The sequence below is a fragment of the Setaria italica genome, chromosome II (assembly GCF_000263155.2).
Source record: "Setaria italica strain Yugu1 chromosome II, Setaria_italica_v2.0, whole genome shotgun sequence".
NCBI lineage: Eukaryota > Viridiplantae > Streptophyta > Magnoliopsida > Poales > Poaceae > Setaria > Setaria italica.
In genome coordinates this window covers 30,690,014-30,707,520 of record NC_028451.1, presented here as the reverse complement: position 1 = coordinate 30,707,520, position 17,507 = coordinate 30,690,014, and the positions used below count along the sequence as shown (strand labels likewise).

Below are 17,507 nucleotides of genomic sequence, written 5' to 3'. Positions count from 1 at the left end.
CGTCGGGGTCGGACATCCCTGGTGAGGCCAACCGGGACATCAGTGATCCCTCTCCTCGCCGTCCGAGGAGGGATCCCACTCAACCGTCCAACCCGGAGGGAGTTGGGGCGGCCAAGTGCCAGCAGAGGGAGGCTCACAGGCAGCAACTTCACCTGAAAAAGAAGAGCCACAACAAGGCTGAGCTACTAAGCTCAACAAGACTTAACCGACAGGGAGTACGCTACTCCACCACTTCTAGACATGCAAGGCTTTTTGGCTGAGGGGTTCGTTTGCCAAAAGCGCTAGGCGTATCACTACTTTCAAGTTTTAGCTCAGGTTCTAAGTTCATTATCCGGTCTAAGTGTGCAACCTATTATAAACAGATATAGAACCAACCAAAGGTATATACATCATCATCCAGACCATGTCATCATCAGATTCCTTTAATTACTCAGGGTGACATAGCGATCAAGCAATCCCAAACTGTGAGAGGCAGACGAATCGATTCGGGTTTCTTAACCATGCATGGCGAACCTAATCTCATGACATTCGCGGACCACAAAGGTCGCTTCCTGTGTCGGCCGTCCCCATTAATTCCCAGGCGTGTGTCAGGTCCAAACTTCCCTTGGCATGCAATGCTCCACAGTCCCGGTCTCTACCAAACTGTGACCGCACTTGCACCCACATGATGCACCATGAGAACCTCGTTCCAGGGACAGCAGGGGTATAAGCCACGCCCTAGTTCAATCAGGTACTAGGCTTCCCCATCCCATACTAGGTATGAGATTAGTACTTTCAAACACTTGATCACGAACACCACCACTGTCGGGCCTTAGCAAGTTTTATAGACAGACGGGGCGATCACCCGACCACCAAAGAGTTACCCAAACCCTGCCCCGTCCATCGTCCTTATAGTTGTAACAGAAGAGGAACAACCAACTCCTACAACTCGCGAGTGACAGGAAATCACTCGGCTTTTACCGTTTCCTATTTAAGCAAAGCATCTACTCGGTCCAACAGCTAGTGTTCAGATCAAGGGAGCTAAGTTATGCATCTATGGTTCCAAACAACTCCTATACGTAAATGCACATGTTAAAGAAGGCATGCGCAAGTTTGGTAAAACATAGGGGATTCATACATCCGGGGCTTGCCTTCGAGCAAGGAGGAGGGAAGCTGCTCGTCTGCTTGGGCGGCTTCGGCTTCGGGAGGCAGGAGCTCGGCTACACCTTCGTCTTCTGGTGCCGGGTGCAGCTCGTAGAAGCCGTCGGCGAGACGCAGCTCTACACGAATGCAATGCATTGGTTAGCATTTAGACGGTTATTTTCAATAGCAACACTTGCAAGTTTGAGCCCAGAAACTTGCGGCAAGTTACAGGAGGGTGGAGAGGTTCGATTGAGTTGGTGGAGATCAAGATATAAGGGTCGGATGGGGAGGAACTTATGATCTGACCCTTAATCTAGAGGAATAGATGTGCTAGGGGTCCTCAGACGTAACGCTGAAAAGTCCCCAAGTGTTACACATACACCCTCGGTTCAAGGAAAAAGATACAGCCGAGCCCTCGGGCGAGGTGGAGAAAGGTCGGCGGAACAGACAGGGTCGGGCGAGACGGAACCGGGGTCGGGCGGATAGGAGGGGTCGGACGAGGCGAACAAGGGTCGGTAGCTTACCTTCGTCTTACAGATGAGGCTTGGGGTCGGGAAAGAACAGGCTTGGGCGGAAAGACTAAGGCTTGGGATAGCGGCGAGGATGTCCGGTGGTACTCCGGCGGCGGCGGTGCCTCTTGTGGATCACAAGCAAGCTCTTGTGCAGCACGGGAAGCAGTGGTTGGTGGATTGGGGAAGGTGGTGTTTGAGCGGAGAGGAGAGTCCCTCAAACTTAGGCGGTGGTGCTGTGAGCACAAACAGGGAGAAAACGGGAGGGCAGCGATGGCAAAGGGGAACTCCAGCGGGGCTCCGGCATTCCCTTTTTATAGCTGCGTGGAGAGAGAAGGGGGAGCGGCGCGAAGGCCGGGGAAGAGGGATGGAGTGCTCTGTCGGGGCGACGATTGAGCGACGAGGGCGGTGGAGCAGGACTTAGGGGATGACACCGGCGGTCATTGGGCACCGATGATAGGGCGGCGCAGGCGCGGGTTTGCGGGTGGTTGAGATTTGGCGGAGGTGGGCGTCGTCGTGCGGTGGATCTGATGGAAGTGACCGGGGAAACGGCGCTAGAAACGAGGGTGCACAGGTGAGAAGACAGGCGGCTGCGGTCGCGGGGGCGAGCGCGGAGCAACAGATTGTCGGGGCGGAGCTTCTGACAAGGCGGAAAAGGAGTTGTCGCTGCCGCGGTCTGGGTTAGCGGAGGAGGAATCGTCGCGTAGCGAGGACCGGGGCGGCGCGACTGTGGAGGGGTGACGGAAAAGACGGGTGGCATCGGGCTCTGCAGCCGGGATCTGGCGATGTGATGATGGGCGCGGGCGGCGAGGTGCTGCAAAAAGGGTAGCAGAGGAGCTTCCGCCGCGATTGGGGAAGGGGGCGCGAGAATCCATCCGGTCGTGGTCGGCGACGAGGCAGAGCGGCGGGCGTCGGAGGAGTTGAGCCACGCGGCTAGGGAACTCTAAAGCGGGCATGCAACTGGTGTGCGCCTGTCGTGGGAGATCCGGGAGAAAGATCTCGTGGGTCCATCGGTCAGTCTCGGTGGTCCACGGCTCAAATTGAAGGGAGCCGTTGTGGGAAGACTTAGAAAGATCCGACGGTGGGTTGGGGGTCGGCGGGGTCGGAACTGGGGGAAACACGGCGAGGGGTCGGATCACAGGGGGTCGGGAGATCTGGAGGTTGAGCACTTAGGCTTGGTAAACTGAGACAGGTGATCAGGGACTCGGATTAAGACTAACACGAAGGATTTTAACCGAGGTCGTTACATGTAGTCTACTAGTTTGATACTGTTGCAAGTATAGGTTCATATTTTGGTTTCCAATGTTACTCAACTTCATATGCATTAGTATTCACGGATATACATAGCCTATAGTTTGTATTTATGCTTGAGATTTTGCTTTGACTTTAGTTGCTTGGGTCCTCTGCTATTTGTTGGCATTTTGTTTTGCATGTACCTCTATCACATTCCTATGAGTTGAAACTGGAACTATAGTGATAAATGATTACACAAATAATTCATTCATCTACAAAGAGAGAGATATAACCACACAACACATTAGGAAAATAGACAAAGTTACTGATATTTTTAAAAGTTTCACTCAATATATCTTCACGCACCACATGCCAAGTTTAGATATCATTTTCAACGAGGAAGCAGGTTTGCTGGAGGTCCTCTGGTCACCTTTAGGCTTAGAGGGCTGCAGAGCAAGCTAGCTAGAAGAAGTACAAGATAGAAGGGTTGGAGGGATATGGTAGGGCAGCGGTTATCATGTTATTAGTGTGGCAATCTAAGATGGCTGAGAATTAGGAGATGGGAGCACCGTTGAAGATGCAGGTGGGTGGTTGAAGAGGGGCAACGGAGAAGGAAACCGAGGGGCGTTTAGTTAGAGTTCAACATATTGGTGCGCTGGGTATAGTCCAACTATAAGGTTGATCACTTTTCCCACACATTTTGTAAATGTGCCCAACAATTTTTAGTACATTTTGTTAGCTAGCTACAAAATCATGGATAATTAATTTGTGGAGATTATATTATTAAAGAATTGCTAGAATTGTGAGGAATGCTAGAAACAGAACTGTCGATCACTCCACTGAAATAATAAAATACTAATGGGCAAGTACTTGTAAACAATATTACTCCCTCCATTTTTATTTATAAAGTGCACACGCATATCAAGATTCAAACTTTGCAATCTTTGAACAATAATTTAACTATTTTTTTATTTTTATATGTAAACTTTATATGGTTGGATTCGTAATCAAATATACTCTACAATGATTATAAGTTTATAACCACAAACAATATAATTTAAGATAAGTGATTGGTCAAAGTGTTATTTGGAAGATCGTGCCAAGTCATCTCATGCTTTATAAACATAGACGGAGGGAGTAGAAAAAGATGAAAATCCTCGTTGTGAGGCACGTCTAACAAAGAGAGGGAAAAAACTACAGATAGTAGCATCGGGATAGTAGCATCGGTATCTATAGATGACCCCGTTTGCTTGTGCTGTTGTAGCAGGTACATAACTTCAATGAATCTGATGGTCTGGTCCGCTCCCTACCACTGGTATCCATACCCTCTTCCTAAATCCACACCCACTTCAAATGGGAAGAGTATGGATAGAAAATTATATATCCATTATAAATGTGGAGGGTAAGGCATGGAGAGGGTATAATTAATCAATTGGATATATATGTGTGTAGCATAAAATTAATTATCCATCGGATATGGGTGGAATTGGGGAGGATAAATAGTAGATAATAATTATTTGGATTTAGGTGTGAACAAGTGTAGGTTTGCCTATACTCTCCTAGTGGCCAGACCTAGATCCGCACCGTTTTGCAGGGTCTGGCTGGCTTTGCGTCCGCCGCCCAATGCAAGAAAACCTAGCGCGCGGTCGCGGGAAGTGATCACTGCCTTCGTGGGCTCGTGGCGTGTGGTGACACGGCGAGAAACACGCCGCCGGCCACCACCGTCCATCTACCATCTCTGCGCTGCGCATTGACCTCCCGCCTCCCGTGCACCGTCCTAGCCCTAGTACGTACTGGGCGGGTCGCGGCCGCCATCCCCTGTAGCACAGCTCCGCGTTGATGAGGAGGCCTGCCAAGCGCCAAGCACAGCACAGGGCTCGTCCCAAAAGTGGTTGGGGATGGTGCGGAGTGGTGGTTTGGCTCGGTTCGCACGGCACACGGCATGGTCGAGCGCCGAGTCGCGGATGGTGCTTGGACAGCGCGTGTACGCTGTCGATGTGACCCGATGGAAATCATCCAGTTGAACGGCGTGAGACCTGCGGACTGGAGGCCCAAAGCGACAATCCACACCCCAGCCCGGCATGGCTTCTCAGATTTGTTGACCCAGCACAAGATAGATCATTCCCATTTATTTGCGTGGGCCGCCTGTAGTTTTGTGGCTCAGCCCAATATCTTCCCATTTCATTGAGTGGCCGCTTTGTGACTCTTCTTGCTGGTTTCCTCCTCTAGTCCATGATAATTGTCAGGTTGGGTTTTTCAAAAAAAAAATCATCAGGTTGACACAGCTGCAGAGGGGGCTGGAGCAGTGGGTCTAGTTGCTCTGAATGATTTGTTGTGTGGAAGGTCACGGGGACGAATCCGCAGCGCTGAATTAGGGAACCCTATGTTGGGTAGCGAGAAACTGAACCCTACGCTTGGAGGCTTGGAGGCAGTGTGATGTGTCCGCATAGATCGTGATTATGCTAAAGTTTCAAGTGCCTCAAAATATCTTTTTAGTGTGGTATTATAATTTTCTTTCAAACATGGGCCTAGGTAAGACGCTCATGCACATGTATAGAAGCATGTCCCAATAGGTGTTAAAGTTCTACTGCATGTATGGCAAAAAAAATACATAAAGGCAACATAACCCAAAATGCCGTCAACAGTTCGGCCACAACGTACGGCCGCGTGAGCCAGGACCAGGACAATTCAGAACGGGCAGGATAGGACGCGCTGGGGGCCTGGGCCGTGGCCACCTGCGGGACCTTGGCCTTGCGCGGTTACGCTTCCCCCTCTTCCGTCGATCCGCTTGCCGGCTTGCCCCTTTGCCCCAAGTCCCCCGCAATCCGGCGTCGCAGCGCAGGGTCCAAAAATTCGGAATCCCGGGGGAAGATGGCTGCCTCTTGCTCCTTCCGCTCCGTCGTCCGGGCGCCTCCGCTCTCCCGGAGGCTCGCCAGGAGCGCCGTGCGCTGCCGCAGCGCCGCCCCGCCTGATGCCGGTGGTACCGCCCCCACCTCCAAGGTAACCAACCAACCCAGTGCGCCCGCAGGCACCACGCTGCCCTGGCCTCTTGACATTTCGAAGATTTCCCGATCCCACTCTGCTGAGCTGATTGGTGCCTCGTCACACGCTACCTCGAGCCATCAGCATTCAGCAGTGGGATGTGTAACTGAGACTATCGGTTGACTTGTTTACCTTGCGTTGGTTTCTCTTGCTTCGCGTGTGAAGCTTGTCGTGGAGGTGAAGGAACGGCTGGCGAGGGAGCACCCCGGCCTCCCCACGGGCAGGAACGGGAGGGACGATGACGACATGATCCTCTGGTTCTTGAAGGACCGCAAGTTCTCCGTCGACGAATCTGTCTCCAAGCTCACCAAGGCCATTGTATCCTATAAATTATGTTCAGCAGAAACATCTATGGTTCTCTTTCATTACATTCTCATCTTAGCTTTTCTCTGCACTTGAAGAGATGTCTGCTAAAGCCATTATCCATACTAGGTGCTAGGTACTGAAAGTGTAGTACAATTTTCTGTAGATGATTCCTTTAGTTAGTAGCAGCTTGTAACATATCAACAAAAGCAACTGATTAACTGGGGGCAGGCTTTCCCAAACTACTTCAATAAATTCAAATTCGAATCATTGTGCAAACGTTATGCTGTTTGTTACTTTTGGAGTCATTAGTGCATCTTGAGCTGTGCCGAGTGCGACGGTCAATTCACTGATAGTAGTATTGAGTTCTGGACTAAATTGGGCATAAGAATGACACAGCTGAACTATAATTATTTCTTCCATTCTAGGATTCATTACAACCTAGGAAAATGGAAAGCACTGGAACTAGCAAAGGATAGGAACTAGATTGGAATGTAGGAGAAAAACAAAGAAACGAAATAAAGTAGGAAAAATATAGGAATGGCGTGTTTGGATAATTTGTAGAGGTACACAGAGAAATTGAGAGGTTGGTATGTATTTGAGAGAGAAAAAAGAAGAGCAGGTTACAATTTCCCAAGCCCAATTACCATCTTCCTTACACAAAGATAGGAAAGAAACTAGGCACACATCTTCCTCTCCTACTTACACGGACTTAACTGGGCAATTTTTCATATTCATGTTCCAATTTATTTGCATGTTATCACTTATTTTTTTTAGCAGGTTTCTCATGTTACCTTTGAACCTGGATTATGTTCCAATATGCAATGTTGCTCTGAAATGATACAGTTGACACCTCGAGTTTTATGTTTTGCAATGTCATGGAAAGCCTAGCAATTTACTCATTAAATTCCTGACACTGAAGAATTTATATGTGTATGTGTACCTTAAGGATTTACCTGCATTAGAAATGGCGTCAAGATTTTGGTGTATCAGAATTATCAGAAGAATCGGTGAAAGACCTGTATCAAACTGGCAAGGCATATATACATGATTCATTGGACATTTATGGCAGACCTGTGCTAGTTGTAGTAGCAGCCAAACATTTTCCTTCGGTACACTTCTTTTGTTCTCAATCTTGATTTAGAAATGTTCAACAAGGATAGTGGCTGCACAGTGTTTCCAATTGTTAAATAGCACAAAGAACAATGCACAGCGGTATGCTTATGGCAAACTATCAGGATTTTTTCAGAGCAGCTCCAAAACCACATGGCTTTTAGCTAGCTTTAGTATCTTCTGACTTGTAACTTACTGATATTTCGTATATCTTACATGCATTTTGTTCTTAATAATGTTGTTAATCCATGTATAATATGCTACCGCAGACACAAGATCCAGTTGAAAACGAGAAGCTATGTGCCTATTTGGTCGAGAAGGCAATAAACAGACTTCCCTCGGGGGCAGAGAATATACTTGGAATCTTTGATCTGCGAGGCTTCCGTGTTGAAAATGGTGACCTCCAGTTCTTAAAGTTTTTGGTAAGTTGATACTCCCTCCGTCCCAAATTATAAGTCATTTTGGGTTTTCTAGGTTCATACCTTTTACTATGCATCTAGACATAATATATATATATATATATATATATATATATATATATATATATATATAAAGCCAAAACTTATGAATCTAAAAAAGCCAAAACGACTTATAATTTGGGACGGAGGGAGTAGCTTATAGACATAAATAAGCATCTCTGATTACTTTTTGTGCTGTTTGGACTTGTTACACATGTGTACTTTGATTTGTGATGATACAAAAGGTTGTCAAAAGGCCGCAGTAGTGCCGTATTAGTGATTCATTTCATGTATATACATCTGTTGCAAGAAGTATCCTGATGAATAAATAGGAAACTTTTCTGCATATAAAAAGTGTGATGAGACATCAGTTCAGAAAGATATAAATGATGTGTTCATGCTCTCAAAGGGAAAACACCAAGTTTATCTAATGGAGTAACTTGCAGATTGATCTCTTGCAGTCTGCTGCAGCTAATGTGTAGTACATGAAAACAAGATTTTGTTTTGTGTCCACGCATCGCAATTAACTCTGCCCCATTCCCAGATTGACGTTTTCTACTATTACTATCCGAAGCGGCTTGGCCAAGTTCTTTTTGTCGATGCTCCATTTGTTTTCCAACCAATGTGGCAGATTGTTAAACCTCTGTTGAAATCATATGCCTCCCTGGTATGCTCTCTCATGTGCTCTCACACAGGTTAGTGCTTCACCAAATGGTAATCTTACCCTCCATTGTTATTGTTGTCCCTGCGCATCAGGTGAGATTTTGCGATTCTGAGACTGTGAGAAAAGAATACTTCACAGAAGAAACCGTACCTCATGATTTCCGCAGTTAGGTGCCTTGATTATTTCTTCAGTAAGACTGTTATCCAGGAACGGCTCTGGCAGATCTTAGTTGCAGGTCAGTGCTGATTTTCTCTGACCCTGCTTTGTTCAAAAGTGATGTTTATCAGTTGAAAGTTGAGTACTGAACTGTGCACAGAATATTTTTAGTACTCTCAATCTCTCCAAAAATCAAAGCTGCAGAAATATGATTGGTGGTTGCAGAAATATGGCCTTCTGTACTTGTTTGAGTGGCACATGAAGCACCTCCATTCCTCCACTCCAATTAGGAAATGTCAAGAGACTCCATCAGATTTTTGGCCTCGTCACTTTGTGCCCAGGAAATAGAAGACGCAACTGAATCTTTGTGAAGACAGATTACAGGAACTGGTGAAAGAATGTCTTGGATGAAGCCAATCCTCGGTTGGCAAAGAACAGAACGTTTTACCAGCAGTTCAAGTTCTAGAGACGAGGTCATGTGCTGTACTGCTGTTTGCCTTGCTTGCAGTTGTCCTCCTATGACATGTTATATAAGTATATAAACACATTTTCTTGGGCATCTTTTTGGTGTCAATAAAGCATAAAGATGATTTTTCTCTGGTGAAAAAAGGAAAATGAAGATGGGAAAATGAAGATGGTTTCAGAGGTGCTCCATTCTTTTTTTATTTTTTTGAAAAGATGAGGTGCTCCATTCTGAACGAGCAGGTAAAATGTTTCATTTTCCGATGCTGACCAATTCTTCCTCCTTTTCTGTTAACGGAGCAACTTTATCCTTTGATAATGATGTACTTCGTATCTTTTCCCCAATGCACTTGTGTTGTTCTCGAGCACATGTTCAGGCCTTGGTTACTCTATTCTGACGTCTTCTGTTGATTCTGTTACGAAGCCATTCTCCGTGTAGAATTCAGCCTGTCATATGGTAGCACGGTATCTTTTATTCTCTTGCTTAGCTTGTACTACATAACTTTAGCTACCTTGTTAGCTATATATGCACTCTAATTTTTCTTCATGAATTTGAAGTACTTATGTGTCTCAACATCACTATTCCGTGCGACAGCATGTTACGGTACGCTAGCATACATCTAACAATGACGTGAGTTTCAAAAAAAAAAAAAAAAAAAAACAATGACGTGCATGAGAGCACGTGGTCCTAGAAAGGGGAAAACCAATTCGCGGCACTCGACTGCTCTGCACGCCGGTAAATAATACGGCTGGTTGACGGGAGGAGCCACAGGTTTGCGGCAGAAGATATCGTGTCCCCCCGACTCATCATCAGCCGGAGCAATGAGCGCTCGCGGCTGTTGGCTTTCCTCCTCTCCTCTCCCGGCCGCGCCCGCGCGTCTCCCCCATTTCCAACAGCAAGTCAGCAACCCACGCCGGGAGAAGCAAGCTTGCCAGAAAGCGGCAAAGCAGGTGCCGATCGATGGGATGCGAGGGTCGAGGTGGAATGGAACCGTGGAAAGGGTGCACGCGCGCATACTAGCATTCTGAGTTTCTGATGCGCACGCTCGACCGGCCTTCCAGCCCGGCAGTATGGGCAGGCGTAAAAGGCCCTTCCCGTTCTGTGCATAATGATTAATGAATCTGCGAGGACTGCAGGACTGATGAGCTTCGGCATCGCAGCTAGCTAACACACATGAATGCCGTTCGTGTACAATGTGGTTGAGATCTGAGTTAATTAAGCCAGCGCATAAGGACCGAGCTACAGCAACACTAGTTCTGCTTAGAGCGCGAACCCTTGACCCGGACGAGCTAGGCACGCGAGGGTCAGATCATTGGCCAAACAAGGAACGCACAAACCGGTGGCTGTCCCGGCTAGCTTGCCGCGGCTGTGGATTTAGGCTCGGCTGGCAACCACCGTGTTCTTGTCTAGGAATAGGTCTCCACTGTCCACATGCTTTGCCTTACTTCGGCGCAGACAAAACTGGTCTAATGCAGTTTTCCTTTCCCGCACGCACGTACCGACGTACGTACACTTCATAAGACGTCCGTTGAGGACCTTCGTTCGCTCCCCCATCCCATCCTCGGCGTCGGCGGCGGCGTACGGTACGACGACGGTGCTACGTCGGCTTCTCGCCGTACGCACGCTGTCTGCTGACGCGCTACTGATCAACAGGCTGGCACGATGGCATCCCAAGTGTCGTCAGGCGATGGCGTCCGATAGCTACAGCGCGATTCTGCTGGCGCACTTCCTTCAGAGACTGTGATTTCTACACGCAGGCGTCCGCTACTACCCGCTAGCGCCAAAGCACGTAGGGGCGGAGCCACGGTGTAAATTTTAGGTGCGGGGTGCGAGAAAAATTTCAAAATCAGCTATACCTTATAAATTTTCACTTTTTTAGTTTCTTCTGGTAAGGCTTCGGCTCCTCTTTGAACGGGAAGGAGTGAGGAGCTAAATTTTTTTTTCTCTGACTTCTTCATGTAAAATGGTTTCGATTGGTCTAGTGCTTCAGAGGTGGAACTGTTTTTGATAAAACTATTTGTTAGGGTTTTAGTTGAAGCCGCAGGAGAAGCCGAAGTTAGAGTCCTACAAAAAGATCTTCGTTGAACATCGTGCATATGTTATGAGCCGTAGTTTTTCTCTAGCTTCGTTCCTGAAAGCACGTGTTTTACCCGCGGGCCGACCAAAAGGCGCCGACCGGATGCTGGCGCCAGGCGGCAGCGCACCACGCCGGGGACCGGGCGATCGACAGTTCGACACCTGCAGGCGTAGGGGACGGCGAAGACACGACGACGAATCGGCGATCCCTTCTCCTCGCCCGTGCCCGTGCGCGGTCGACAAACAGTGAATACGCACACCAAGATTCCAAGAATCGTGGCCTGCCTCACGCACTCCCACTCAGCTCCTACGATCGTGGCCAAAGAATGATACTGGTACCGCGACGGGCACATGCCGGTAGAGGTGTCCCCGGCTGGCCCCCGTCCTGCGAGCAGGCTTGGATCGGCGCTAGCTCCCGTCCCCTCGCGGCGTCGCCCAAGATGGCAAGATTCCCACGCTCCCGACGACACCCCGAGCGCCCCGACCGGCGGCTCCACCGCTACTGCCCACCAACCGCACCGACCGCACGGCCGATCGGCAACGAGAAAAGCCTACGCTCTATTTACGTGCCTGCCGCGATCCATGATTGCGCGCGCAGCTAGCTCCCGGCCCGGTCGGCCGGCCCCGTCCGCACCTACGGCCCTACGTGTACAACCAGGATGTCCCATCCCATCCCGATCGCGAGCTCGAGACTAGAGCGAGCGAGGGCGCAGATCTTTTACTGGCGTCCACCACGATCTGCCGGGCACAGCCGCACAGGGGAGGGACAACGAACTCCATGCTCTAAGGCTCAGACCTGCCGGAGATCAGGCCGCTGTGCGCTGCGCTCTTCTGTTCATGCCCTGTCCGGAGGCTGTACGTTTAACCTTGGTTCGATCCAGTTCCGATCCCAAAGGTACTGGGTCAGCAAGCACAACTGCTGGTGTTTGGTGTCTTCACACTGCCAACTGAGAACACTGTATTGTGGTATTAGCACGTCTGCACCGGTGTTTTTCAATAGAATACAGCTCCGTGCTAGGTAGTACTACGTCATGTTCAGCAGTTCAGGTTTTATAATAAAGATCTTTTCCACGCTACGCACGCATTATACTATTGTTATTATGGAGGAATGGACTAATGGTAATGGGGGGTGTCGATTTGGTGGCACGCAGGACCATGTGAGTGTGGCAGTGCGGAATAGTAGGAGGAAGCATGGCCCGTCGTGGCAGGCCGGCCGGCCGCGGCTGGGCGATACTACGGGCCTGTTCGCTTCAGCTTATTCAGCCGGCTTATCAGCCACCAAACAGTGTTTTTCTCTCACAACAAATCAGCCGTTGCAGCTTTTCAGCCGGCTTATAAGCTGAAGCGAACAGGTCCTACATTATTACCCGTCAATTGCATTGCGACAGCATCTTCTTCCTCCTTTCTGTGTGTGTTGCCTCTCTGGTCCCGTCGTCGAGGCTAGCTGACGCTGACGCTACCCGATCACCCACCACCCCTTCAATTATCCGAGACCGACCACCCCACCACATGATGATCACTACTCGCTCGCTCCTACTCCTAGCTAGCTATTAAGAACGAGAGCATGGGGCGAGAGCGTGTGTATTGTAGTATGCGCGTGTCTTCTTCTGTTTGGCAACAGTGTTTTGACAACTCCAGATTAACCGACCGACTTGGTTTATGAGTCTCACCGTACCGTACTACCGGTCGAATGAATGTTGCCGAATAATCATGTGTCATAGAGAGATCGCTGGTTTCGTACTTGCATTGGTGCATGGAATTCTTCGGATCAGTAGGTACGAATAGGATTATTGTTCCACAGAATTTTTACTAGGTCCATATTAATGCACCTTCTCTACGGAGTAACATTGGTCTAGATGAGTTAACTGCACAAGATTGCAGAAATAGTGAGCTGACCAAAACATCATGTTCTGAAACCACAACGAACCAGGTTTGGTTGGAGATCCTATGATACACATACACTCAAGTCCTGTGTGGCTTACACGTCTGTCCAACGACCCTCGAGCCTAAAAGTGTACAAAGTTAGAATTCTTCAACTTTAGTTTAAAAAAAAAAGAATTCTTCAACTTGAACCAGGTGTGTTCAAAATAAACTAGGTGCAAGGTGCACCAAAAGATTAAATCTGATGCAAAGTAGCAAGAGGTTGTTTAGGGTAAGCGGCAGTTGCCATCATGATAACGGTCTGAGGCTTCAACCTTAAAATGCACAACGCAGCACATGAAGAAAGCTGAAACAGGGAAACCATTTTCAGGTCGGCAAAGACGAAAAGATGAATGAGCCAGCACTAAAATTTAAAATATGAACTTCTACATCCTCTTTCTAGTTCTTCTAAAACCCTCCACTACCCTATCACACACTCCAACACGAGAACATGTGCACACATCTAAAAGAGTAGCCCTGACACAATGACCACTAGATGTAGTATGACTAAACTACTTAACCTATTCCCATATACAAAAGCGGAAGAAGAACAATCGAAGCGATTAACAAAACGAGAAAGCGATTAGGAGAACATCTCAAAGCCAGCTCCTGTCTGTCGTCTGAATTTGACCCGGTCGATCCATCCATGCACGTGGTCTCCATCAGCAGGCACGAGGAAAAGGGCGACGAGCAAGCGAGCAGCCGATAAACAAGTGCTTAGATTAGCTCATCTTTCTAATCACTCCTCCGCTCCGCAGGCACTCCAAAGATTCCCGGTCTCCGACGCATGCAATGGAATGCAGTGCAGAGTGCAGCAAAGTCTCCTCCTCATCACTCTCCTGGCCTCTTCCCTGCTGCAAAAAAAAAAAGGGCAGGTTCAGAGGGAATTTTTTACTGTCTGGACCATCATCAGGCAGTACCAGCTCAGCAGGAGATAGAATAATCGCTAGCATAAACTATTCCATGGTTTCCAGAGCTGGCTTGCAGGAGAAAGAAACAGGGGTACTGACAGTGGATTAGTTGTAACTTTGTCTTTCAAACTCCAAAGCGAGGGTAATGATGACCTGTCTCCAGCTTTTGGGTAGGGACGACAACAATGGCTTGGCCTAAACTGTTGGGGCTCGAGCTTTGCTTTGCCACAAAGCAACAAAGCTGCTGTTAATGGCCATGGCAACCCCCAAGGTCGAGGCAAAGCGAGGCGCTGACCGATGCCGAGGAGGAGATGAAGAATAGAGAGCTTCTTGACCTTCTTCCAAACCGGTTTCCAAGGTGGGAAATGGCTTATGTTGCAGTTTAGGACAGTTCCAAAACTAAACTCTTCTAATGGTTGTTGTACTTGCTGGTAGTGGGCTAGTGGCAGAGTGGTCAAAGATTAAATAAACTGAGAAAAATGTGTTTGGTGGGTTTTAAGAAAATGTGTTTGCAAGGGACAAATGAAAATTTCCATGGCTGATTACACTGTTTGTTTAGTAGCAGCCTTTTGTGAGACAGTGAGACAATTATTCAGTAAGTGACTGTAATGACAGACAAAATGCTGGATCAGTGTTGATATGGTAGTTGAGCGATCAACTGAATATGCAACGAAAATGCTCAGATGCGGTGTTGCTCAAGGTACTGTCGTTGTGCAGTTGTGAAGAGACGGGGCATCAGGGCAATGGCTTGTTTACCTGAGTTTTCTGTTCCGGTGGGAGCTTGGCAATGGCATGGTCTCCTAGAACGGCAGGCTCTTGGAGGTTGAGGACGCCGTGAGCGCCTTGAGGCTCTCGGCCGACGCCGGCGCGAGGTCCTGCGGCAGCCGCGCGCGGCGCACGATGCGCCGCATGTTGCTCTGCAGGCTCTGCTGCACCAGCTGCCTCACGGCGCGCTTCTCCGCGCTCATGCAGGCGTCCGCGGGTTCCCCGTCGAGCGCCTCCTCCCCGCCGCGGCACCCGCGCTCCTGCGGCGCCGACACCGTCGCCACGACGCCCGATGCGTCGTCGGCCACCTGCTTGCCCTTGTCGGCCCGGAGGATCTCCAGGATCCTGGACGCGCGCTTCTGCGCCAGCGCCGTGCCCACGAGCGTGAGCTCCAGCAGAGCGGACGTGGCGCCGGCCTCGGCCATGGCCGCGCGGTCGCCGTAGCTCCGGTGCGCCAGGACCATCAACACGTAGGCCGCCTTCTCCTGGCACCCGGGCTCGTCGGCCCAGTTGAGCACGTCGACGAGGGACGGCACCGCGTCGGGGGCGCGGCTCACCGCGCGGCGGCCCTCGGGACAGGCCGCCACGAGGTTGCAGAGCGCGGCGAGCGCACGGTCCGTCACTGGCGCGTCCCCGACGGACGCCACCAGCGCTGGCGCGAGCCCGGCCGCCAGCAGGTACGGCGCGTTGGCGGGCGCGATGGAGAGGTTCAGGAGCGCGCGCAGCGCGTCGTGGCGCGCCTGCTCGGTGGAGGACGCGCCCTGGAACGCGCTGACGAGGAATGGCGCCGCGCCGGACGCGCCGATGACGAGCTTGTTCGCGTCGAGCGCGCTGAGGCAGAGGAAGTTGGCGACCACGGCCTCCGTGAGCGCGGAGGACGCGCCGCCCTCCGCAATGCGGAGCATCTTGTGCACGGCGCCGGCCTGCACGATCGCCGCCTTGTTCCTGGGAATGGCAGCAAGCAACTCAACGAATCAGACACCAACCGAACTCCCAGATCTGATCACGAAGCAGAGGAAACAGAGGAGAACATGAGAGCGCAGAAAAAACTCACGTGTCGTTGCCGATCCCCAAGTTGAGCAGCGCGTACAGCGCGGGGGCCGTGACCTCCTGCCCGCCGTCGCCGCCCTCGTCCAGCATCGCGACGAGCGGCGGGATGGCGCCGAGCATCGCGAGCATCTCCCTCGCGGCGGCTTCGTCCTTGGCCTTCCTCCGCACGGCCATCGCCGCCTCGACGCGGGACATGCACGGCTCGCCCCCGCCTGCCTGCAGCGCCGCCACCACGCCCTTCAGCTCCTCGAGCGCCTCCACCTTCCTGGCCGCCGCGTCCGCCGCCTCGTCGTCGTCGTCGCCGCCGCCACCGCATTCGGACGGCTCCTCCGCCCTGAGCAGCTCCGCGAGCCTGTCCGACCGCGGGCGCGGCCTCGGCATCCGCTGCGGCGACCGGTACGCCGTCCGCCCGCGGCAGGATCCCCCTCCATCCCCGCCGCCGCCGCCGCACGTGAGGACCTCGAGCACCTTCCTCCGCAGCGTGGCGGCCGAGAAGATCGGCCAGAGGCGGAACCCGCCGGCGTCGGCGTGCGCGCACCTCGCCACCATCGATCGCGTTCCACTGCAAGCGAGCCTCGTCGGCGAGTCACATTGGCCGGCCGGCCGGAGGCGGGCGAGACACCTGGCTGCGCTAGGCCGCTGGCGACTGGCGTCCGGAGGAAGCCGTGGCGCGGCAGTGTGGGTGGGGTTTATACGCGTGGACGGACGGACGCCGGCACGCAGCCAGTCGGCCTGCGACCGAGCCGGTGGGGTCTTGCGGTCAGCGGGATGGGCTGGTTTTTTTAGAAGAATATAAAATAATGGGCAATAAATGGTGTTAGATTTGAGCCGAGTACCTCGAGCGGTTGTTAATGGCGTGCTTCACTGGATTGGCTTGTTTATGGTTGTGGGCATATGGTCACAGTTGGATCTTGCAGGGAAGGAAGACGAACGGGGAGCCTGATAAAATAAAATATTGAGGGCAGCGCTGTCAACTTGGCTGCACCAGGTCAGCGAATGACGTTTTGTGCCTAGTTAGTAGTTAAGACCTTGCCTGCGACGCTCCAACCTGAATCTGATGGATGACGGAGTGGCGTTCCATTTTTGACTTTGTTTACAGGTTGCATTTCCGTTCATGAACCATGGGGCCATGATCTGTCCGCTTCAGTTTATAAGCTGACTGAAAAGCTGAAACGGTTGATTTGTTGTGAGAGGAAAATACTGTTTGGTGACTGATAAGCCGGCTGAATAAGCTGAAGCAAACGTTCACGCATGGCAGTGTCAAATTAGCAAAGGCTAGTTTGACCGTAGTCAACATAATCATCACTAATTTTCGATTTTCGACGTGATCGCCTGGTAGAGCATGAGAGCTGCGCACCGTCGATCGTTGATCCAACAGGCCTACCATGCCTGAAGCGGAAAACAGATGGATTTAGCACGCCATAGCCCATAGCAGTAGCGCTGGTGAGTGGTGACGGAATTCCCCCAGGATCACAGTTCACAAATCCTGTTCCCCCGATTGGCGACGCCGGTGCCCAATTGATGCATAAAGATTTGCTTACGGAGCTCTCCCGAGTTGCGACACAAATGACGGGCCTCCCAGGACCCAGGGGAATTCGTCATGCTTGCTGTATTGTGAGCTCCTGCTTTCCTCGTACCAACCAACTGGGCACCGATGCGCTGCTGAGATTAGCCCTGATCATCCCGGCACGGCGTGACAAAGGGGCACGTGCTGCGTGCTGA

General features: G+C 50.8%; 2 protein-coding genes across 3 annotated transcripts; one reads left to right on the top strand and one right to left on the bottom strand.

Moving 5' to 3' along the window:
* The first annotated feature begins 5,583 nt into the window (after nucleotides 1–5,583).
* On the top strand, nucleotides 5,584–9,430 carry LOC101784517 (motile sperm domain-containing protein 2). Of its 2 annotated transcripts, none has more exons than XM_012843313.2 (7): nucleotides 5,584–5,864; nucleotides 6,072–6,224; nucleotides 7,175–7,321; nucleotides 7,592–7,744; nucleotides 8,325–8,447; nucleotides 8,537–8,679; nucleotides 8,805–9,430. In XM_012843313.2, the coding sequence occupies exons 1-6, from the start codon at nucleotides 5,736–5,738 to the stop codon at nucleotides 8,612–8,614; spliced, it is 783 nt and encodes a 260-aa protein (XP_012698767.1). In that variant the 5' UTR covers nucleotides 5,584–5,735; the 3' UTR covers nucleotides 8,615–8,679; nucleotides 8,805–9,430. The 2 variants fall into 2 exon arrangements, with proteins under 2 accessions (XP_012698767.1, XP_012698766.1); XM_012843312.3 differs by having other exon boundaries at nucleotides 5,585–5,864; nucleotides 8,826–9,243.
* Nucleotides 9,431–13,399: 3,969 nt separating this feature from the next.
* LOC101783705 (U-box domain-containing protein 11) lies at nucleotides 13,400–16,634 on the bottom strand. Its single transcript, XM_004956771.4, has 3 exons — nucleotides 15,790–16,634; nucleotides 14,727–15,680; nucleotides 13,400–13,913 (listed from the first exon to the last, which is right to left on the bottom strand). Exons 1-2 carry the CDS (start codon nucleotides 16,332–16,334, stop codon nucleotides 14,771–14,773), a joined length of 1,455 nt encoding a protein of 484 aa, XP_004956828.1. The 5' UTR covers nucleotides 16,335–16,634; the 3' UTR covers nucleotides 13,400–13,913; nucleotides 14,727–14,770.
* Between the last annotated feature and the right edge of the window lie 873 nt (nucleotides 16,635–17,507).

Bases quoted from the DNA above. Each gene is read 5' to 3' on its own strand.
- LOC101784517 (XM_012843313.2), top strand. From the start codon at position 5,736: ATGGCTGCCTCTTGCTCCTTCCGCTCCGTCGTCCGGGCGCCTCCGCTC. The intron at 6,225-7,174 runs GTATCCTATAAA...TACCTGCATTAG, and splicing joins CCAAGCTCACCAAGGCCATT to AAATGGCGTCAAGATTTTGG. The intron at 7,745-8,324 runs GTAAGTTGATAC...CCCCATTCCCAG, and splicing joins TCCAGTTCTTAAAGTTTTTG to ATTGACGTTTTCTACTATTA.
- LOC101783705 (XM_004956771.4), bottom strand. From the start codon at position 16,334: ATGGTGGCGAGGTGCGCGCACGCCGACGCCGGCGGGTTCCGCCTCTGG. The intron at 15,681-15,789 runs GTGAGTTTTTTC...TGCCATTCCCAG, and splicing joins TTGGGGATCGGCAACGACAC to GAACAAGGCGGCGATCGTGC.